The sequence below is a fragment of the Eulemur rufifrons genome, chromosome 24 (assembly GCF_041146395.1).
Source record: "Eulemur rufifrons isolate Redbay chromosome 24, OSU_ERuf_1, whole genome shotgun sequence".
Classification (NCBI taxonomy): domain Eukaryota; kingdom Metazoa; phylum Chordata; class Mammalia; order Primates; family Lemuridae; genus Eulemur; species Eulemur rufifrons.
Genome location: NC_091006.1, coordinates 7,149,849 through 7,175,004, shown reverse-complemented (window position 1 = coordinate 7,175,004; position 25,156 = coordinate 7,149,849). Strand labels below are relative to the sequence as shown.

Below are 25,156 nucleotides of genomic sequence, written 5' to 3'. Positions count from 1 at the left end.
ATAAATATTCTAAACAGCAGATGAAGGATGGCTACTTCAGGGCAGTCATCACTGTCTAAAATGCTGGCCTGAAGTCCTGACATTCCCTGACAGGATTTATAGGATTTTCTTTGCTCTTAGGAGATTAATAAGAAATGGAATGAGATTCTCAAACATTAAGGTATGTCAGGTTTTCTGGGACTTCAGCCATCTACATAATATGGTCCATTCTTATGTACAGTTTTAAACTGATGGACAAATTACATTAAGGAAAATTCAGAGCTCAAATGGTCATTATTGGAAAAACCTGCAACTATAGAGTTAACACATAGAGTCTTCTAAGTTCTCTATCTCTCTGTTTTTTTTCCCTGCCTATTTTGAATCCATTGATTTTTTTTACTGGTGTTAAGCAGTGACTTTTCTACTCACTGCTCATGGTATTTCTGTCAAGATTTTTTAAAAAAGTCTTAAAGGCTTTCAAATTAATGGCTTGAAAATTATAACCGCTCCATGGTAACCAACACCCTTGACACATTTTAGAAATATAAACTTAGGGTTGCCTGACTAACAATTGCATATGATGACCAAATATTTAATTGAAAAATTAATAATCTAAAAGGAAAAGAACTAGGTAAATGTTTATAAAAGATTAGGTTCTCAGATCAAACAAGTCAAATCTTGTGCTCAGACCAATAATATAAGGTATTCTCTGTCCAGTATAAAAATTTTGCTTTTTCTGCCATGCAGAGGCTAAAAGGAAAAATCCAAAAAGAAGAAAAAAAAAAAAAAAAAAAAAACGAAAGAAAGAAAAGAAAAAAAAAAACTACTAAAATTCTTCTGTGCCTGCATTTGCTTGCTAATCAAGCAAACTACTAATAGACCAGAAAATAAAAGATAGATTTGTTACTAATTCAAGGCTACTTGGAGAGTTTGCTGTTCCTATATAATTCAGCCAGACCTAGCTAAATGTAAATTTGAAAATTTAACCCTAAACTCATTTGAAAATTAAAGAAAAGGAAGAAAGGGAGTAAAATAGGTTTTTAAAACTATCAAAGTGCCGTGGAAACTGCCTTACCCCAAATTTTGGTCCACAGCCTTCATTAGATTACCTTCAGAGCAAATAAACTTTAGGCATGTGTCCCAATTTTGTCAGAAATATAACTTGGTTCCAACTTTCCTTTATAAACTGATGAGTTTGTATTACTGTCTCATGACTAAAATTCTAAAATGAAAGCTATAAGATCTTCATTTGTGTGTGTGCATGTGTTTAGAGGTACTTATGCATATGTACATGTACCATGTTATATGTTATGTCTACAAGGTTATCACAGTTAACCAGAAATACCTTAAAGAATTTTATTTATTAGATACATGGACACTCATGTAAATAACCTAAATGCCTTTTAGTTCAGATGACTAAGTAAATCTTTAACAAATAAACTGGCTTTTTAAATTATCAATAAAATAAAAATGAAAATGTGTTTAAAATTGTCAGCATGCCTTTTTTTTTTTTTTGCATGGGTTTATTAATCAGATAGTTTTATATTTGTTCCTGCTGGATATTTTAAGGTGTCAGGGTTTGACACAAAGGGTTATAAAGATATAAAGCCAGCCTAAAATAGAATGATCTTTCTATCATTTTTTTGATAAGTAAAACTAATTTAATATTGTTGGTTTAATGAAAACAGTTGTATCTTCTGAGTTATCGGCAAAATACCCACATATTTAACTTTAAAGTTTTTACTTAGGTGAATGCCTGATATTCACAGCATATAAAAATGGTTAACAGGAAAATAACTTGCAATGATGATTAGCTTTGCCTAATATCTCAGTTCTCATAAGTAACCTAGGTAAACTGTTAAAAATAAGTAAATTAGGTAAATGTAAATGGGATAAATATCTATAAATGAACTCTTCATGTAATTTGAAACTTAAAGTTGCATTAAATTAAATAATAGATACTCATTAAATGTCTGGGTCATTTCCAAACAAGATTAAAAATTGTTATTATAAGAAAACATGCTTCAGAAAATTATAAAATGGTTCCCATCTATAAAATACTGATATGTGACAGACAATTCAAGATTTCTTGCTTCTTAGATTTTTACTAAAATCTAAGGTTATTAAAAATTAAAAATTCTAATCAATACATATATAGTTCTATATGCAAAATGTGACAAAAAAGTAAAATGTGTTTTTTTTTGAGACAGAGTCTCACTCTGTTGCCCGGGCTAGAGTGAGTGCCGTGGCGTCAGCCTAGCTCACAGCAACCTCAAACTCCTGGGCTCAAGCGATCCTCCTGCCTCAGCCTCCCGAGTAGCTGGGACTACAGGCATGCACCACCATGCCCGGCTAATTTTTTCTATATATATTTTTAGCTGTCCATATAATTTCTTTCTATGTTTAGTAGAGATGGGGTCTCGCTCTTGCTCAGGCTGGTCTCGAACTCCTGAGCTCAAACGATCCGCCCACCTCGGCCTCCCAGAGTGCTAGGATTACAGGCGTGAGCCACCGCGCCCGGCCATAAAATGTGTTTTTGATGAGAAAAAATTAAGAAAGGCATAAAAATGTGTTTTTATAAAAAAGGATAATTGTGTCTACTCCCAAGGTTATGTAAAGGTTGTTTCAAAATATGGAACAATATAAGAAGGAACCAGCAAGTAGGAGAGAGAGATGTGAAGAAAGTCATGTATATGAATATATATTTTTGGTATGGAAGGTCAAAGAGAAAGAGAATAATTATGTGTGAGAAAGAATCTTGTGTGATAAATTTTTGTCCTAATGTAAAATGGTTATTTAAGAAAGAGGAAGTATAGAACAAAACAGAAAGTCCAAGCATGTCATCAATGGTCTGAGTAAGCTATGATAAGGTTTGCGAAAAGGGATACTATGAAAGGAATTTTGTGTTTGATCAAGTTGGCTATAGTTAAAAGGGAATTATTTATAATAGCCTTTCTAAAGATTTAGCTTTGATGTTAAAAATGCAGTAATACAAAGCTAAACAAATTGGTCCTCTCTGTTAGAATAAGGTTTTCTTAAAGTATTGATTTTCCCTGAATAAAATTGCAAGGGATTTTGATTTTTAATTCTGAAATCTGTTTCTTTTAACAGACATCTTCTAAACTATTACAATTTCTTCCTGTGATCTAATTAATTTCCCCTGTTTCAGGTTGAAAGTGTTTGTCTTTTCCATTCAAAGTGGTAATTTTATTTCTTGAGGTAAAATTTTTTCTTTTTGAAACCTCTCAGATTTATATCTCAGAAGGTCAACGTTTGCTGTACCCCATTGCACGTGATTTGCAAGTCATACATCATTGCCCTCTGTTTTTTCTCCCCTTGAAAAGGTGTATCTTTTTGCTTGGTTGGGGTGATAACACTCTCCTTCAACCTTTTGGTCAACTCCTATAACTTTTTTCTCTGGTTCTAACTCTGCTGTTATGGCCTGATGCTGAAATGTTTATCTTGAAAGTCTAGAGAAAAGCAATGTTTTCCTCCAGGATGACTTGATTATATACTCTTTCTTTTCTTGATATGTCTGAATTGTTCCATGTAACCAGGAAACTTCCCATGCTGTTGCTAAAAGCCATGCATTCCCCTGCTCAAGGTACCAATTTTCCTATTTACATCCCTCTATGATACCGTGTACATTCATAACCCTGGACACACTCTTCTTGTGTCTGATTAAATTTAAGTACCCTTTTTGTTAGGTTTGACTTCTAGGTTATCTAAACGGGCTTCCCATAAGGCAAAGCAATTACACTAAAAAGATTTTTCTACCTTTTTAGTAACTGGCCTAAAAAACACCAAAGATTTTACATTTTATCAGGATAATTCCTGCGTTGTCTTCATTAGGTTTTTGAATACTTAGAAAAACCGAGCTTTAAAAGGGTTAAGAATTTTACAACTATGTAACTTTCTGTATTGTTTTTGAAGTCGTTTGATTATTACTCTGGTTAAATGAATAACTATTAATTTTACAGTGACCTGTGATACCGTTTTGATCAAGTATTTTGAATCTTTTGATATCTTTGGCAGGTTTCCCTGGGATCAAAATCCCAAATCAAATCTTTTTGACCTAAAGTTAACTTTGGGAATTTCCAGTTAGGCCCCTGGAGAGCATCAAAGAATGTATTTCTCATCTTGTAGAGATATTAAATGATTAGGCTTATTTGGTAAATTGTATGGGAGACATTGTCAAATGATAAGTGATACCAGATTTTTTTCAGTTGCATTTATGAGTATGTTATTGGTATTAACGTTCTAAAAATTATATAAATTTATAAAAATTTAATGTGATCAATAATAATTTTGATTGTTAAATCTTTTCTAAAATTATATTTTATGGATATTTTATTAATGTGACTATTCTAAAGATTATATAAAATTTGTAAAAGTCTGATGGTCCTGATGTGATGCTGTCATGATTCTGGTTGTTATCTTAAAATTTCACATGTAATAGAAATAACCAGCTGGGCAAAGTTGCATGCACCTATAATCCCAGCTACTTGTGAGGCTGAGGCAGGAGGATTGCTTGAGCCCAGGACATTGAGGTCAGCCTGGACAACATAGCAAGACCCTTTCTCAATAAAAGAATAAAACCTGCTATAAGAATTCTAGAAGAAAATGTTGGAAATACTCTTATAGACATCAGCCTAGGGAAACAATTTATGAACAAGACCCCCAAAGGCAATCACAGCAACAACAAAAATAAATAAATGAGACCTGATCAAATTTAAAAGCTTCTGCATGGCCAAGGAAACTATCATGAGAGCAAACAGACAACCTACAGAATGGGGAAAAAAACATTCACATGCTACACATCTGATAAAGGGCCAATAACTAGAATCTATACAGAACTCAGGAAAATCAGCAAGAAAAACTCAAACAACCCCATTAAAAAGTGGGCAAAGGACATAAACAGAAACTTAAAAAAAAAAACCAAAACAGACTAATGGCCAAGAAATGTATGAAAAAATGCTCAATATCTCTAATCATCAGGGAAATGCAAATCAAAACCACAATGGGATATCACCTAACTCCAGTGAGAATGGCTTCTATCAAAAAGTCCCAAAACAACAAATGTCGGTGTGGTTGTGGAGAGATAGGAACACTCATATACTGCTGGTAGGACTGCAAACTAGTACAACCTCTGTGAAAAGCAATATGGAGATTCCTCAAAGAGCTAAAAGTAGAAATACCATTTGATCCAGCAATCTTATTGCTGGGCATGTACCCAAAGGAAAAAAAAAGACATTCTATAAAAAAGACATCTGCACTAGAATGTTTATGGCAGCACAATTCACAATTGCAAAGATGTGGAAACAACCCAAGTGCCCATCAATACATGAGTGGATTAATAAAATGTGGTATACATATACCACAGAGCACTACTCAGTCACAAAAAAACAACGATGATCTAGCACCTCTTGTATTATCATGGATGGAGCTGGAACCCATTCTACTAAGTGAAGTATCGCAAGAATGGAAAAACAAGCACCACATATACTCACCATCAAATTGGTATTAATCGATCAACACTTATGTGCACAATGGTAGTAACATTCATTGGATGTCAGGCAGCTTGGGGGGGAGGAGAGGATGTGTACATTCACATCCAATGGGTGTAATGTGCACCATCTGGGGGATAGACATGCTTGTAGCTCTGACTTGGATAGGGCAAAGGCAATACATGTAACCTAAACATTTGTACCCCTGTAATGTTCTGAAATAGAAAAATATATATATATTAAAATATGGTGATACTGGTTAAGAAATTGATTAGAGGAATATATGCCAATAATAATTATTCTGCTTTTCCTTATTTTAATGTTCAGTCAATATAAACAGCTTAAAAAATTTGCCTTAATATAAAACTGTTATTTTGCTTTAATGTAAATATATTATTCTGACCCTTTAGAATATAACAGAAAATTTTGTTTCACAATGTTCCAAATATCATATAATTTCAATTATTTTAGTACTTATACATTTTCAAATATTTACTACTTTGGACAATATATTAGTCATCTATTGATTTCTAATTTAATTCTATTTTTGTCAAAGAACATGCTTTGTGTGACTTGAATCCTTCTGAGTTCACTGAGGCTTGTTTTATGGCCTGTACAGAATATGGCCTATGCTGGCAAATGTTCCCTGTGTACATAAGATAAATTTTGCTGCCATTGGGAAGAATGTTCCATAACTATAAATGAGATCAAGTTGGCTGATATGTTTTCAAATCTACTATACCCTGCTGCTTTTCTGTGTTTGTTTTGTCAATTATTGAGACAGAACATATTGAAATATCCGATCATATTAGGTCATTAAATATAAAATGTCCAATTTTGAATCAAAGTGTAGTTTATTATATCTGAAACATGAAGCAGTACAATTAATCAAAGTATGAACCTAAACTGTCGACACAGTTTTGCCATCTTAACGGTAGGCTTGTTTATGCCAGCAGCAAAGAAATTTGGAGAGGGAATGGTAACGAAATCACAAAAGGCATTTTCCACAGTTTGTTGAGAGTTGAGTATTTTTTCTTGCAAGAAGTGGTCTCAAGCCTGGAAGAAGTGGTAGTCAGTTGGCGCAAGGTCTGGTGAATACAGTGGATGACAGAGATTTTCCAAGTCCAGCTTCTGCAGTTTGAGCAGTGTTGTTTGTGTGACACGTGGTTGGGTGTTGGTTGTCTTGTAAGAGGATTGGCCTGTCTCTATTGACCAATCTCAGCTGCTTAATTGCAAGCACCCTCACCATTTTGTCCAATTGGTTTCAGTAGACAACTGCTGTAATCGATTGACCAGGTTTCATGAAGCTGTAGTGGATAATACCGGCGCTGGACCACCATTCAGACACCATTAGCTTTTTCTGATGAACATTCAGCTTTGGACTGTATTTCGGCACTTCATCTTCATCCATCCATTGTGCGAAAGCTTGGAATTGTTAAGAAGAATCCATTTTTCATCACACATAACAATATGGTGTAGAAATGGTTCACCTTTATGTCATGACAGCAAAGAAAGGCAAGCTTCGAGATGATTTCTCTTCTAATGCTTGTTTAATTCATGCAGAACCCATCTATCCAGCTTCTTTACCTTGCCAATTTGTTTGAAATGGTCCAATATTGTTGGAATAGTAACGTCACACCTTGCTGCTAATTCATGCGTAGGTTGAGCTGGATTTGCTTCCACTACATCTTTCAGCTCATCATTACCCACCTTGGTCTCAGGTCACTCATGTGGCTCATTTTCAAGATTAAAATCACCAGAATGGAACTTCTCAAACCATTGATGTAGTGTGCATTCATTTGCCACATCCTTCCCGAGTATTTCATTGATACTTGAAGCTGTCTGTGCTGCATTAGTTCCACGACAGAACTCATTCAAAAATGACACGAATTTTTAACTTATCCATGGTTTCACAAAAATTGTTCTTAAAAACATTTGTAAGATAATCACAAGACAAAACATGCGTTTGAAAGACTGAGGTTGTACCTTCACAATAAAAATAAAACAAGAAGTGTGAATGTGAAATGTCAGAAATATCAACCTTCAAACTTAATACTTAAGGAAATTGGACATTTCATACTTAATAACTTAATACTTGTGGATTTGTATGTCTCCTTATCGTTTTAACAGTTTTTTCGTCACGTACTTTGAAGCTGTTTTATTAGGAACGTAATTTGGGTTTCTTGTTTCCACTTGATGAGTGTCTCCTTTATCATTATTATATGAAACTTCTTTATCTCTGGTAATATTCTTTGCCCTGAAATCTACTGTGTTTTTAATATAGCCACTCCAGCCTTCTTTTGACTAGTGTTAGGATGGTGTATCTTTTTTCCATCCTTTTAGCTTTATCCTACTAATATTTTTATATTTAAAGTATTACCTGTAGGTAGCACATACTTGGGTCTTTTTAAAAAATTGAAGCTGACAATCTGTCTTTTAACTAAGGTGTTTAGATGATTTACAGTTAATGTGATTATTGGTATGGTTAGGTTTAAGTCTATTATCTTGTTGTTTGTTTTCTATCACATTCTGTAAAGAAAAGACGTTTTCCTCTTTTTATTCCATTTTTCCTATGCCATCTTGAATAACGTTTTTCGATCCAGGTAACAGGAAAAATGCCTGGAAGAATCCAGAACATTTGACTCTGAAATCTCTTATGTAACTACACTTCCTCTCCAAGTATAAAATCAACCAATATTTTAGTTCAAGCTTTTCAAAATTTATCCTAAGTCCCCTTCATACCACAGAGAAGCGGAAGCCTATCACTGGGGACTGAGACAAAGAGGTCAAAGCAGGTACAAGTGGACACGATTTTACTTTGAATTCTCGTTTCTTCTTTAAAAGTTAGGCTCGGCCGGGCGCGGTGGCTCACGCCTGTAATCCTAGCACTCTGGGAGGCCGAGGTGGGCGGATCGTTTGAGCTCAGGAGTTCGAGACCAGCCTGAGCAAGAGCGAGACCCCATCTCTACTAAACATAGAAAGAAATTATATGGACAGCTAAAAATATATATAGAAAAAATTAGCCGGGCATGGTGGTGCATGCCTGTAGTCCCAGCTACTCGGGAGGCTGAGACAGGAGGATCGCTTGAGCTCAGGAGTTTGAGGTTGCTGTGAGCTAGGCTGATGCCACGGCACTCACTCTAGCCTGGGCAACAGAGTGAGACTCTGTCTCAAAAAAAAAAAAAATAAATAAATAAATAAAAGTTAGGCTCATCTGCATTCTTTTCCATAGAGAGAAAAGTAAGTTATTTTGACGCTCCAAAAACAACAAAACACCTGGCGGACTCCAGATCCTCACGGATACAGTAAAATGCGCCTGCGCACCTCCACGGGCCGGAACTCCCACAAATCACTGGGCTCGTCTCGGGCTCACGTTGCATGCTGGGATCAACCTGGCTAGAACAGAGCACTAGACTTCCGAGGCTCTTTCGGCTCCGGACTGCATTTCCCAGTGGCCACCGCGTCTGAATTAACAGTCCACTTCCGGTCTCCAGGGGTTGAGGACATAGCGGGGTGAGGCCGTCAGATTCCGGGAAGAAATCGGTGGCTGTCAGGGGTCTCTGCGGACTGGGACTCGAGCCGGACCGAGCCGGCAGTGCGGGTGGGCAAGGGGGAATTGCTCAAGGGAGGAACCCCGGGGCGCGGACGGGGCACGTGCGGGATCCCCAGGCGTGCGTGTGTGCGTGCGCGCAAGGGCAACAGAAGAGGGGGATTGTGAGATCACGAGTGACGGACAGGGGGTGTATGAGTGTGTGCGTGAGGGCCCTGTCCTCAGGGCTAGGAGGACGTGTGGACACTGAGCGCGCTTTGCTGTGGCTGTTTGGGTGTCACTGTGCCGATGGCCCTCGGCTCCTGCCGCTTCCTGGGTCTTCTCCCCTCACTGTCACGGGGGCTGCAGCAGAGGAATGGCCCCAGTAGGGAGGTCAGATATTAAGTCTAGAATGAAGCTTTCCGCAAGAAGGCACAGACCTCGACGTGGGATGGGAATTTAAGAGCTGGAAGTGCCCTTGAGGGTCTCCCAGGAGGGCAGCTACATGTCGAGAACCACAGCGTCTTGAGAGCTGTGTCCCCAGGAACCAGCTGCTAACTCAGACCGATTCCTCCTCCGTTTATTTCCTTGCCATTTTTTGTGGCGTGAGGGAGGGTGTGGCCTTTCAAACTTAGTCTGCGCTCCAAGAAAAGCGTGGAGTCTCATGGTTACTGTATCCTTCCTCAGTCGTACCATTATCCAAAAGAAGGAGGCGGTTGAGAGCATTATTACTGCACACATAAAAGTCAAGGGTGAGCTTGTGCTTTGTTTCTGTTTAAGAAATGCATTTTTTTATTTCAGGATATAGAGGTTCCAGCAAATTTTTAGTAAATGAAGGCGGATATGCAAATTGATAGCCAACTATCGTTCTCCCTCAATTGCCCCTCACCTTTCCTCTTAATGTTCACGTAAGCATTTGGCAAATCTGTCACATTTTCCTTTGCACTCTTTTTTTCTAACGTGATATGGCAATCAACCTCCAGGGATTAATTTTAGACTCTAATTTGGTAAGGAGGTTAGGTGGAATCACACACCAGATATCTATCGGTTGGTCTTTACAGCCCTCCTTTTCAAAGCAAGGGGGGAATGGAGATGGTCAGATGATTTCAATTCGTCTGCGAGGTTTTCAGGAGTGAGAATTTCAGAGAAATTGATATCAACAAGAGCCAGGATTTTTCCAGGGAGTCCATAAGTTGAAATTTGTAATACTGGCTAGGTCGGTTTGAAGTTTGGCACCTCAGTTGTGTTTTGGGCTTCTTTTTGTGTGAACTGTGAGAGGCAGTACAATGTTCTGGTTAAGAATACGGGATGTGTCCAGCTTTCAATCCCTGGTGAGGAGAGGAGAATTAAAAAAAAAAAAAAAAAAAAGAATGGGGAATGTGGATCCAGAGTATCTGGGTTGGAATCTTGGTTCTGTCAGTTTCTGGCTGTCTCAGGCTTGTCATGAACATTAGAATGAATTAATATTGTAAAGATCCTTAGAACAGTGCCAGGCATATAATAAGTGTTTAATATATTTTAACTGTTGTTTTTATGTGGCCATTTTAGGTCAATCCCCTCAACTTTCTACAGAACAGGTTCATTAGGAATATGTAGTTCATTGTGGTTGCTGCTTGTATATTAAAGAAAATGAGTGAGGTGCTCAAATGATCTAGGATAGAAATTCTTTCTTTTTTTAAAAAATTGATAGATAAAATTGTATGTATTTATCATGTACAGCATGATGTTTTGAAGTATATATATGTTGTGGAATGATTAAACTTAACTAATTAACATGTATGACCTTACATAGTTGTCATTTTTGTGGTGAAAACACATCCATTTTCTTAGCATTTTTCAAGATGACAACATATTATAGTATTATTAACTATAATCACATGTTGTATAATAGATATATTGAACTTATTTCTCCTATCTAACTGAAATTTTGTATCTTTCGATCATCTCCCCCCACCACCACCTCCCCAGACGCTGGTATACACCGTTCTACTCTCTGCTTCTATGAGGTCAACTTTTTTAGATTCCATATATAAGTAAGATCATGCAGTATTTGTCTTTCTGTGGCTGGATTATTTCACTTAACATAATTTCTTGCAGGTTCATCCATGTTGTTGCGAATGACAGGATTTCCCCCCTTTTTGTGGCTGAATGGTATTCCGTTGTATATATATGCCACATTTTCTTTATCCATTCATTCATTGATGGACGCTTAGGTTGAATCCACATCTTGGCTATTGTGAATAATGCTGCAGTAAACATGGGAGTGCATGACATACTGATTTCATTTCTTTTGGATATACATATACCCAGTAGTAGGATTGCTAGATCATGTGATAGTTCTATTTTTAATTTTTAAAAGACCCTCCATACTGTTTTCCATAATGACTGTATTAATTTACATTCCACCAACAGTTTTCTTTTCTCCACATCCTCACCAACATTTGTTAGCTTTTATCTTTCTGATAACAGCCATTCTAACAGGTGTGAGATGATATATCATTGTAGTTTAAATTTGCATTTCCCTGATGATTAGTGATGTTGAGCACTTTTTCATATACCTGTTGGCCATTTATATGTCTTCTTTTGAGAAATGTCCATTTCGGTTCTCTGTCCATTTTTTAGTCAGGTTATTTGTTTTCTTTCTGTTGAGTTGTTTGAGTTCCTTATATATTATGGATATTAACTCCTTATCAGATGTATGGTTTGCAAAGATATTTCCCCATTCTTTAGGTGGTCTTTTTCACTTTGTTGATTGTTTCGTTTGCTGTGTAGAAGCTTTTTAGCTTGATGTAATCCTATTTGTCCATTTTTACTTTTGTTGCCTATGCTTTTGGGCTTATATCCAAAAAATCATTGCCCAGACCAATGTCATGAAGCTTTTCTCTATGTTTTCTTCTATTAGTTTCATAGTTTGGGTCTTACATTTAAATCTTTAGTACATTTTGAGTTGATTTTGTATATATTAATAGTTTGCGATAAGAGTCTACTTGCATTCTTCTGCGTGTGGATATCTAGTTTTCCCAACAGTATTTATTGAAGAGACTGTCCTTTCCGCATTGTGTATTCTTGCCATCTGTCAGAAATCAGTTGGCTACAAGTGGGTGGATTTATTTCGCTCTCTATTCTGTTCCATTGGTCTATGTGTCTGTTTTTTTACTGGTACCATGCTGTTGTGGTTACTATAACTTTTTAATACATTTTGAAGTCAGGTTGTGTGATGCCTCCAGCTTTGTTCATTTTGCTCAAGATTGCTTTTACTATTTGGGGTCTTTTGTAGTTCCATATAAATTTTAGGATTTTTAAAAAGAATTTTTGTGAAAAATGTAGGACAGAAATTCTTAACCTGAGTTCCCGTGACACCATTTATGGTCTTAGAGACCACAAACCTCTTGAAATAGAATACTGAAGAGTTTTAGAAATTTATAAATTTGGGTTTTGAGGGGAAAGAAAGAAATTTTTGGCTGTCACACTAGAGGCAGAGTGCAACTTGGATCTAGTAGATAGAGGTCAGGGATGCTGCCAAACGTTGTACAGTGCACAGAATAGCTCTCTCATGCCCCCCAACAAAGAATTATCCAGCCCAATATGTCAGTAGTGCCAAGGTTGAGAAACCCTGGTCTAGAATCAAAAGTCTGTGATACGTGGAATAACATGTAAAATGATTTTGTATAAACTAAGTATTCCATAATATGGAATTAGGTAAGCAAATCATACTAGACTCAAGTGATAGAATATTATGCAGCTAATAAAATGATGTTTATAAAGAATCACGAAAAGAAAAATCTTTGATATGCTGTTAAGCAGTATTCATGCTATGAATAATAATACTCAAGAAAATGTTACATTATATATGAATCCCTTGTGCTAAGATTGGGTTTTTATAAGGCATTCTTTAAGGATTACATCCAAAATAATTCTTTAAGATACTTTAATTGGTTATTCAGTGAAAAAGGGAAACAGGCGTGGTGATGTATATTCTATGCATTTCTTCACTCAGTTTGCAAATGCCACTTACTGCATTGTGTTCATTCAGAGAAGAATCTTGGTAATGAAAATGTCTGTTTATATCGGGGAGAAACAGCTAAAGGATGTTAGAACTAGTTGATGTTATTTGGTATAGTCACTTTGATTTCTTTGTTGACCCTTATGGCAGGGTCAGTTTTTTTATGATTGAAAGTACTCACTCCCTGATGACTCTGTTTTTATTTTTGTTTTTTAATTTGGAAGAAGCTTTATTATGTTGTTTTTTGGGTTAAGAGACGGGATCTTGCTATGTTGCCCATGCTGGCCTTGAATTCCTGGGCTCAAGCGATCCTCCTGCCTCAGCCTCCTGAGTAGCTGGGCCTTCAGGTTGGCGCCACTGTGACCGGCTTATGTATTTTTGATGATGGAATAGCATGGTTTGCAGAAAAAAACAAAAACAAAACAGTTACCTAAGGAAGTTAAAAAGAAGAAAGTTAAGATTATAGTTCTATCTTCTAGAGATAGTCATTATTGATTTTTTGGTTTATATTTTTCTAATTGTTTTTTTTTCTGTGTGCATATGTGAGTTTTATTTCTGCAGAATAGAATCAGTTTGAAAAATAAATCTAATCCAGTCATGGTTTTCATTCATTTCTGGGCCTGTGGCAAGAAGTGTAAAGTGGTCATTAGTGTTCTTCTGAAGCTTCCCTGCTGGAAGGCATCTTTCCTCCTTATAGAGATAATTTAAGAAGATAACTTAGGAGGAATTCCATTTTCCAGGATAGGCTCTGATTTTTTTATTAACATTCTAAGAAAAGAATAGGCTTGACACTATATTTTACTATAAGAAAAAAGTAGAATTAAGTTCCTTGAACAAATGTAATCTTTATTCTCAATAATAATAACACATATCAAGAAATTATTTGCCCTTATGTGTTTCAATTGAATTTTCTTACTAGTCTTGACAGGCTGTGTGGTGATTACTCTGTTTTGCTAATGAGGAAACAGGCACTGAACAGTGATTAATTGTCATAGTTCAGAGTCACATTCTGAATATGAAAACAAAACTTATCTTTTTATCATTGATAGGATACCATATTTGAGATTAGGTATGCTTTATAAAACCTGCTTGCCTAACTTAGTAATTCCTCAGGAATTTTTTCTTCACCAATTCACGTGGATTATCTTAATGCCTAAAGGCATTATGCCATCACATAGTAAATGATACTTTATACTTATGCCATCACATAGTAAATGATACTTTATTTAACCATTTGCCAATTGTTAAATAAATTTTAAGTTTCTAATTTTTGGTCATCATAGAATATTCTCTGATGGTCATCCTTGTGTGCACATCGTGTTTGCTCCTGTAGCTGTTTTCTATGGAAAATTCCTAGAATTAGAATTTGGGTCAATCATAAGATGCTTAGGTATCTATAGTATGGTACATACTATAAAGACTAAAAGATATAGCTTCCACTTTGAAGTTCCTTATTATCCATCAAATAAAATAAAGGCTGAATAAGAATAAGGGTATGGCAGAGTGTGTGATAAAGTCCATTAGAAAAATTCAGGTCGCATACCCTAAGAGTTTATAGAAAAGAGACATTTTTCAGTCTATAGTTCCCAGGCTTTGACCAAATTATCAGGAGCCCACGGGATTTCTGTAGAGTTAAAAAAGAAAAAAAAAAAGTAATGCTGTAAGATTTGTGCCTTATTTTTGAAATTCTAAATATGTTAAATGTAAAGAGACTAATAATAATAGAAGATGATTCAGCAGATGTTTAGAGAACGTCATGGCTAAATTGATAGGTTCAGAAACATAGTAAACCTTCTGTGAAAGAAGTAGCAATGTCACTATTATTAATAAATACAAGACATTTGAGGGACTTGTATACATTGTTTTCTAGAAATTATTCTAACATACACAGAAAGACATAGACGTCTAAGTGTTGGTTCAAGAATTGGGAAATAGGCCAGGCATGGTGGCTCATGCCTGTAATCCTAGCACTCTGGGAGTCTGAGGCGGGAGGATCAGTAGTTCGAGACCAGCCTCAGCAAGAGCGAGACCTCCATCTCTACTAAAAAAAAAAAAAGAAAGAAAGAAAAAGAAATTAGCTGGACAACTAAAAATAGAAAAAATTAGCCAGGCATGGTGGCGCATGCCTATAGTCCCAGCTACTCAGTAGGCTGAGGCAGGAGGATCTCTTGAGCCCAGGAGTTTGAGGTTGCTGTGAGCTAGGCTGATGCCACGGCACTCTAGCCCAGGCAACAGAGCAAGATTCTGTCTCAGTAAAAAAAAAAAAAAAAGAATTGGGAAATAAAGGAAACAAACCCATTAAATAAAAACAAGAGCTTATTAGAGTATCCTTTTCCCCCCAAGTTCAAAGGGAAATGTCTAAATAAAACGTGTCTTTAATCCAATTTGGAGAACAGTGTCCTCATAGGAAAAAAAGGTATATGTATATACACATCTATAGACACATACACACATGTATGTAAATGTATGTGAATATAACTATATGTATCCCAAGTTAATGCCTGGCCATAGTTACAATTATGAAGTACTCTTGAGTAAAAAGAAGACAATTGGGACCATAATACAAAGATAAGAACTGTCAATATACATACAGCTTTTTTTTCTATTAATGCTTTTTAGTCTTTATATATACATACATTTTATAAATTTAATTATATTGCCCATCCTGTTTTGCAACCTGATCTTTCTGTTGATTGTGTATCTTGAACATTTAATGATTACTTTGTATTCTATCACGTGGATGTTCCGAACTATGTTTAACCAGTGGTTTTGTTAGACTCAGAGTGCTGAACGCTGCCCGAGCAATTCCATCTATTAATATGTCCTCTCCAGCTTTCATGCCTTGCCCACTTCACCCAGTCCTGAGTTCACAGAGAGGTTCTGATTTGGATGATGTGACCCCTTCTCAGCCTTGAAAGGTGGGACTGGGGGAGGAGGATCTGCTTAGAGCAGGATCGGGGCCAAGATATGCATCCCAAGAATGAAGGACTGGCTGGAATCTCTCCTGCTGGAGTATTTTTGGAGCAACTTCAAGGCAGAAGGGCCTGTGCTCTGCATTCATGCTTGTGCAGCAGGTTCCCTGGGGTTTAGGAGAGAGTTTGGTTTTGTCCAGGCTCCTGTTCACTACCAATTTGTGTGTGTGTGTGTGTGTGTGTGTGTGTGTGTAGGGGGAGTGGTGGGAGAAGGATGGAAGTGTGTGTGTTAGCAGGGGTAGTTGAGAAATAGAAATGGGGATAAAATAGTTATATTGTTTTAAGTCACTTTGGAAGCACTGAGGCACAGCTTGACTTAAGGTTCTCCCTCTTTTTTTGTCCTACAGGGGAGAAGCCTGAGGAAGATTGACCAATTTTGTAATTTCTAAAAACATGGTCCACGTAAGTTGGTATTTCTCTCTTCTCCTTGAAATGTGGTGGCTTTTAGGTTAGATAACTCTGTTATTATTTAACCTGAAGCTTCCTACCTAGGGATCCAAGATCCTACACCCCAGTTTGTCCCATTACAGTGAAAGTTGGTGACCAAAAAAACAAGTTCAGTGCTCTTCCTATCTGTGCCTCTCTTTTCCAACTGATGTTGAGATTTTTCTTTGAACACGTTATTCAACACATGCTCTGTGCTCAGTCTTTGGTCAGGGGAAATGATGGATCAGTGGAGGAGTCTGTCCCCATGGGGAAACAGTGACTTGTGGGCTTGAGAAGTCAGAGATAATTGTTTCATTTGGCCACACTTGGGAAAACCTTGAACCTTCTCCACCTACTTGAACTTTCCAGGTAGGTAAGGTAGAATTTGATAGTGAGTGGCCTCAAGTCTCCATATGTGACGAGGTGATTTGCTTTATGAGGCTTTTAGGAAAATGACCAGTGAGAACAGTGGATAGTAACAGGGAGAAGATCATTCAGGGTATGAGTGGTAGGTGACGGTATTAATAGATTCCCAGAATTGGGGAAGACCTTAGAGACTTTGACCACCCTAAATGTATAAAAATAGAAAAAAATGATTAAATCTAATGTGTCTCTTACATTGGCTTTTATGCAGCTTATAAAAACCATTTGCCATGACAAGAAAAAGTGCTATTGTTGTCATCTTATACCATAATGAACTTGAGGATTAAGAACATTTCTCAATTATTTGCAAACCCTATTTTTTAAGATAGATATATAAAACTTGGTAGGGAATTTCAGAAAAATTTTTTTGTTGTTATTATACTGTAAGGTATAGAGTTGGTATAGAAATGCACGTTTACTGAGCATTTGTGAGGCAGGCATGTAGCAGGCACTGTGGTTATTTAGTAGGAAAACTCAGGTTCTTTTATCCGTTCCCAGACATGCTGAGATAAGTAAATTATCCCACAGCAGCAGGATTCTTCAAGAACTTGCAGACACCCTGTGAAATCTCCATATTGTTCTTTTCTTGCAGTTCAGTTCTTTACCTCCTGTCCTTCTATCTTGAAACAGTTTTCTTCAATTTCATCATAATACATGTGTCTGTGGTTTCAGGGATCAGTGACGTTCAGGGACGTGGCCATCGACTTCTCTCAGGAGGAGTGGGAGTGCCTGGACCCCGCTCAGAGGAACTTATACAGGGATGTGATGTTGGAGAACTACAGTAACTTGGTCTCACTGGGTAAGCCCATCTGCCCCAATTAATTTAGCATCTGTTCTCTGGAATATTAGCTTTCTTCACCTTGAATTTCAGAGCTGTCTTTTAAGGGGTAGCTGAATTCCTTCTTCTTGCTCCCCAAAGAATGGTTTGAGATTTGTTGAGTTGAAAATGGGCACCTCCATGAAGCGCCTGCATCTTGCCTAGCCCACAGTGACCCTCTGCCCTTACGCTGTTCCTCTCTGTAGTTGCCTCTCTCTCTTCATGACCATGGGACTGAATTTGAAATCTTGGACATTGACTGAATGATCATTGTCTTAAGAAACTGGGTTGCATATTGTGTTTGATCTCAGAATTACTGCAGATGTTTTGGTTTTTTGTTTGTGTTCATTTTTTTCTGGCCCACCTGTAAAGAGAACAGTATCTTGACTTTTTCTATCAAAAGAGCTTCTATGATGTACATTACACTGATTGGGTGAACAGAATTCATTTAATACAAAGTAGATGCATTCCATTTCCTTCAACAGACATTCCTCTACTTGCTTTGCGGTTGAAAGTTTCAGGCCATGACATTGGTATTTTTCAGTGAATGAATATATACAAATGAGCTATAAATGTCTAGAGAGGCAAATTAAATTATAACAATAAAATAATAATAGTTAGCTTTGTGCTACTATAGATCAGACAATATTAGAAGTATTTTACATGTGTTAACTTATTTAATTTTAGTATCAGTCCTATAAAATAGGTATTATTATCATCTCCATTTTAGAGTTGGGAAAACTGAAGGACAGATAGTTTAAGTGACTTGCCTAATGTCATACTGCCAGTGGGTGGCAGAGATGGGGTTTGAACCAGGCAGTCTGCCTTAAAGGTTCATGCTCTCAACTACTAACATACATCTCCTCTCAAGCATCAGTACCCTATTTGAGTTTAAATGATTCTAAGTCCTTTTTCTAGTACAACTGGTCTCTTACTCAATCCTTTCATTTTTTTGCTGAAGTCTTTCCTCAATATCATTTTGACTTGTAACTTACAAATTTAACCAGGTCTCAAGTTTTATAAAAATTTTTATATTTAAAAAAATTCTACCTATGTGTCATTTCTTTTAAGCAGAAAATTTCATTTCTAAGCCAGATGTGATTACCTTACTAGAGCAAGAGCAAGAGCCCTGGATGGTTGTGAGGAAAGAAACAAACAGACGGTGCTCAGGTGAGTGAGGGTAAAGCAGGGCAGGGGCAGCCATCATTGTCGGGGACAGCCCTCGTGGTCAGAGAGGAGTCACATCCCTGAGATGTGGTTTCGAAAACTTCCTTCAAAGACTCAATGCCTGTTGGATAAAAATTCCTCAGACCTGGGAAGGAAATAAAGATCATGGCAATAGCTATCAAAGAAACTACATCACTTACTAATCACCTAATTTCTGTTCTCTTATTTCCGTCCCCTTTTAGTGGAGTGAGTGCCCTCTTTCTTTCCCAGTGTAAACTTTTAACACGTATTTTAGATCCTGCTGCTTTGCAGCTCTGCTTTTGCATTTAGATTTCTGTGATGTGTTTCCATTGTCTAAAAAGTACACTCACATGTTCAGTAAATATGTATCAAGTGCCCACTCTGCAAGGCACTGTGCTTGACACTGTCAATACAGTAACGTATAGATAATGAACAAGACTGATACAGTCATTGCTCTTGCGGACTTACTGGCAGTTGGCAAGACATGGATTAAACAAGTAAGCAAACGAATAGGTGAGTAATGTCAGAGAACTGCACTATAGAGACAAGTAAATAGGAGTGATGGGGTGAGAGTGACAACATTTGGGTGGTCAGGGAACATGTCATGAAGTGGGCATGCTTGCACAAAGACGTGAAGTAAGGGTGTAAGCCATGTGTCAGGGTGAGACCATTCCAGTCAGACTGAGCAGGAAACGCAGAGGCCCTGAGGGGAAAGCGGTGAGTTAGAGCAGAGTAAGTGATGGGACGGTGGGAAGGGAGGTCTGAGCATTAGGCCAGGGTGAGATCCCACAAGGTTTTGTCATTGTGAAGAATACGGAATGTTTTTCAAGAGTTATTTATTTATTTTTAATGGATACCTAATATTTGTACATATTTATGGGGCACATGTGATATTTTGTTACATGCGTAGAATGGTATTTAGGGGTATCCATCACCTCAAGTATTTATCATTTCTATTTGATGGGAACATTTCCAGTCCTCTCTTCTAGCTATTTTGAAATATACAGTACATTGTTGTTAACTATAGTCACCCTACTCTGCTATCAAATATTGGAAGTTATTCCTTCTGTTTAACTGTATGTTTGTGCCCAATAGCTAACCTCTCTTCATCTCCCACCTCCCACCCACACAACCTTCTCAGCCTCTGGTATCTATTATTCTACTCTCTACTGCCATGAGATCAACTTTTTTAGCTCCCATATGTGAGTTAGAACATGCAATATCTGTCTTTCTGTGCCTGGCTTATTTCACTTAACATAATGTCCTCCAGTTCCATCCATGTTACTGCCAATGATATGATTTCATTCCCTTTTTATGGCCCAGTAGCACTCCATTGTGTATATATGCAACATTCTCTTTATCCATTCATCCATTAGTGCAGTGGTCCCCAACCTTTTTGGCACCAGGAACCGGTTTCATGGAAGACAACTGTTCCAGGGACAGGGTGGGTAGATGGGGGTGGGGGATGGTTTCGGGATGAATCGAACACATTACATTTATTGTGCACTTTATTTCTATTATTATTACATTGTAATATATAATGAAATAATTATACGACTCACCATGATGCAGACTCAGTGGGAGCCCTGAGCTTGTTTTCCTGCAACCAGATGGTCCCATCAGGGGTGATGGGAGATAGTGACACCTGAAGTGTGTTGCTTATGTCCGGTCTACTCTGTAATCTCATTTTGGTTGCCGTCACTGCAGAAAACCCTACTTGACAAAGATAGGATGTTGGAAATGGAAGCTGGCCTTTCCGTGCTTTTGTGGCAATCTCTGTGTTTCCTACTGAGAGCCAGGCTAGAGGAATCTTAGGAGACGAAACAGTCTAAGCAAAGCAAGAAGATAAAGGAAAGGTTATATTATGTTCTAGTTGCTAAAGGGAGGCAATGGGTAGAGATCAGGCACAAAGGAGGCAGTGCCTTGAAATGTTATCTGTGGTAAGGTTTTGGATTTTAAGGATAAAGACAAACCATTCAAAAACAGTTTGAAGTATGATCCTTAAACTTTGGTCTGAATCAGAGTCATCTGATAGAGATGTTAAAATTTAGCTTCTTAGGATTTATCCTTAAAAATTCTGATTCTGTACATCTGAGTTGCTTGAATATCAATATTTGTAACAAGCTTAACAAATGATTTTGATTGACACCTAAATTTTACAAAGTTAATTTATTCCCCTGTTGTAGACATCACTGTCTTACATAAACTTTCTTCATTTATTGATACTCTTCTTTTTCTTTTTCAAATCTCTGAAAGTATTTTAGAGTTAGGCCATATGTTTAATGGCTTTTCTATGCATGTGTGTTATAGGAGAATAAAATATGTTTGCTTTTTCTGTTTCTTTCAGATTGGGAGTCAAATTATGGAACTGAGAAAATATCTCCAGAAAATGATATTTCAGAAATAAATTTATCCAAACAGGGTATAAAACAAATAAGTAAAACTCTTGGCCTTGAGGCCTCCCATTTTATAATTGACTCAAAATATAGCAGTAGATTGGAGGGACTACAGGGACATCAAGAAGGATATACCAATCCAAGGATAATCAGCTATGAAAAAATGCTTACTTATACTACTCATATTTCTGTTACTCACGATACAGATAAACCATATGAATGTAAGGAATGTGGGAAGTACTTTAGTCGTGGTTCAAATCTTATTCAGCATCAGAGTATTCATACTGGAGAGAAACCCTATGAATGTAAGAAATGTGGGAAGGCCTTCAGACTTCACATACAACTTACTAGACATCAGAAATTTCACATTGGTGAGAAACATTTTGAATGTAAGGAATGTGGAAAGGCCTTTAGTCTTCCTACCCAGCTCAATCGTCATAAGAACATTCACACTGGTGAGAAACCATTTAAGTGTAAGGAGTGTGGGAAGTCCTTTAATCGTAGCTCAAACCTTATTCAGCATCAGAGTATTCATGCTGGTGTGAAGCCATATGAATGTAAGGAATGTGGGAAAGGCTTTAATCGTGGTTCAAACCTTATTCAGCATCAGAAAATTCATTCCAATGAGAAACCCTTTGTATGTAAGGAATGTGGGATGACCTTTAGATATCATTACCAACTTATTGAACATTGCCAAACTCATACTGGTGAGAAACCCTTTGAATGTAAAGAGTGTGGAAAGGCCTTTACTCTTCTTACAAAGCTTGTTCGGCATGAGAAGATTCATACTGGTGAGAAACCCTTTGAATGTGAGGAATGTGGAAAGGCCTTTAGTCTTCTCAACCAGCTTAATCGCCATAAGAACATTCATACTGGTGAGAAACCATTTGAATGTAAGGAGTGTGGGAAGTCCTTTAATCGTAGCTCAAACCTTATTCAGCATCAGAGTATTCATGCTGGTGTGAAGCCATATGAATGTAAGGAATGTGGGAAAGGCTTTAATCGTGGTGCAAACCTTATTCAGCATCAGAAAATTCATTCCAATGAGAAACCGTTTGTATGTAAGGAATGTGGGATGGCCTTTAGATATCATTACCAACTTATTGAACATTGCCGAATTCATACTGGTGAGAAACCCTTTGAATGTAAAGAATGTGGAAAGAACTTTAGTCTTCTGACACAGCTTGTTCGACATCAAAACATTCATACAGGTGAGAAACTATTTGAATGTAAGGAATGTGGGAAGGCCTTCAATCGTGGCTCAAACCTTATTCAACATCAGAGTATTCATACTGGTGAGAAACCCTATGGATGTAAGGAATGTGGGAAGTCTTTTAGACTTCATCTACAGCTTTCTCAACATCAAAAAACCCATACTGGTGAGAAACCTTTTGAATGTAAGGAATGTGGGAAATTCTTTCGTCGTTGTTCAAATCTTAATCAGCATCGAAGTATTCATACTGGAAAGAAACCCTTTGAATGTAAGGACTGTGGGAAGGCCTTTCGACTTCATGTGCAACTTATTCGACATCAGAAATTTCATGTTAGTAAGAAACCTTTTGAATGTATGGAATGTGGAAAGGCCTTTAGTCTTCTCAACCAGCTTAATCGCCATAAGAACATTCATACTGGTGAGAAACCGTTTGAATGTAAGGAATGTGGGAAGTCGTTTAATCGTAGCTCAAACCTTATTCAGCATCAGAGTATTCATGCTGGTGTGAAGCCATATGAATGTAAGGAGTGTGGGAAAGGCTTTAATCGTGGTTCAAACCTTATTCAGCATGAGAAAATTCATTCCAATGAGAAACCCTTTGTGTGTAAGGAATGTAAGAAAGCCTTTAGATATCATTACCAACTTACTGAACATTGCCAGATTCACACTGGTGAGAAACCCTTTGAATGTAAAGAATGTGGAGAGGCCTTTAGTCTTCTGACACAGCTTACTCGACATCAGAAGGTGCATACTGGTGAGAAACCCTTTGAATGTAAGGAACATGGAAAGGCCTTCAACTGTGGCTCAAACTTTGTTCAACATCAGAATATTCATACTGGTGAGAAACCCTGTGAATGTAAGGAATGTGAGAAGGCTTTTAGACTTCACCTGCAACTTTCTCAACATCAAAAAACTCATCCAGGCGAGAAAACCTTTGAATGTGGGGTATCCATGAGACATCAGTACCAACTTACTGAAAATCAGCATATTCATATTGGGGTGAAACTGTATGAATGTAAGGATTGTGGAAAGGGCTTTAGTTGTGGTACTGAGCTTAGAGTACATCAGAGAATCCACACTGGTGAGAAACGCTTTGAATGTAAGGAATGTGAGAAGGCCTTTCGACATCATTACGAATTTCTTGGACATCACAGAATTCATACCAGTGAGAACCCCTATGAATGTAAAGAATGTGGGAGATGCTTTATTCGTGGTAGAGACCTTAGAGTACATCAGAGAATTCATACTGGTGAGAAACCATATCAATGTAAAGAATGCAGGAAGGCATTTAGTTGTAGCTCAAACCTTGTTCAACATGTTAAAATTCATACTGGTGAAAAACCCCATGAATATAAGGAATGTGAAAAGGCCTTTAGCAATAATTACGAACTTGCTGTATATCAGAGACTACATACTGGTGAGAAACCCTGTGAATGTAAAGAATGTAGGAAAAATTTTAGACTTAGTTCAGTTTTTACTGCACATCAGAGAATTCACACTGGTATGAAACCCTGTAAATGTAAAGAATGTGGAAAGATCTTTAGTTGTAGCTCAAACCTTGTTCAACATGAGAGAATTCATACCAATGAGAAACCCTATGAATGTAAGGAATGTGGAAAGGCCTTTAGACTTAGTTCAGCCCTTTATGCACATCAGAGAATTCATACTGGTGTGAAACCCTATGAATGTAAGGAATGTGGGAAAGCTTTTGGACTTAGTTCACTCTTTATTGCCCATCAGAGAATTCATACAGCTCCGAAACCCTATGAACTTACAGAATGTGGGAAAGCCTATACTGTGAATGGTCAGCTTACTCTACATCAGAAAATTGATAATTGTCAGAAGTTTTATGAGTGTAAGGAGTGTGGACAAGCCTTCACTGTGTATGAAAAATTTGTTCAACACCAGAAAATTCATATTGGTGATAAATCCTATGAATATAAAACAATGTGGGAAGAACTTTCATCATGGCCTAGGATTTGCTCAACAGAGTATTCATACTGGTGAGAAACCCTTTGAGTACAAGAAATGTGGAACGTTTTATAGTCACAGTCACACTAAACACCTTAGAGTTCAGAGAAGACATTCTGGTGAGAAAGTCTTTGAATATGAGGAATATAGGGTAGCTGTCATCTTCGCAATTTATTCCCCATGAAATATTTTACTAGATGCTGGTATACCTTGATTAATTGCACATTGCAGAGACTGCATTTTATACAAATTGAAGGTGTGTAGCAATCCTGCAGCAAACAAGTTTATCAGCATTGTTTTTCCAACAGCATGTGGCCTCTTCATATCACTATGTCACATTTTGGTAATTTTCAAAATATTTCAACTTTTTCATTATTACATCTATTATGGTGATCTGTGATCTTTGATGGTACTGTTGTAATCGTTTGGGGCACCACAAACCATGCCCATAAAAGACACTGAACTTAATAAACATTGTGTATGTTGAAAGAATAGTAAAATATAAACCCATGGACCCTGCCTAGATTCAAAATAGTTAACAATTTGCTATGTTTGTTTTATTTTTGTTGTACCATTGAGAATAAGTTTTAGACATTGCCACTTTACCCCTTATTACAGCAGTATATTTCTCATAAAGAAATAAAGACCATATCATATATGGCTACAGTACCATAATTACCCCTAAGGAAATTACTCATAATTCTATAATATATATTACATATTCAGATTTCT

The 25,156-nt window shown here is 37.1% G+C and overlaps 1 protein-coding gene across 1 annotated transcript; it reads left to right on the top strand.

Annotated features, from left to right (window-relative positions):
• Window positions 1-8,985: 8,985 nt before the first annotated feature.
• On the top strand, window positions 8,986-23,456 carry LOC138374632 (zinc finger protein 780B-like). Its single transcript, XM_069457657.1, is given in 6 exon segments — window positions 8,986-9,087; window positions 16,338-16,392; window positions 17,512-17,638; window positions 18,731-18,826; window positions 21,192-23,362; window positions 23,364-23,456. Coding segments are annotated over 5 exon segments (2,496 nt in total). The 5' UTR covers window positions 8,986-9,087; window positions 16,338-16,383.
• Window positions 23,457-25,156: the final 1,700 nt, after the last annotated feature.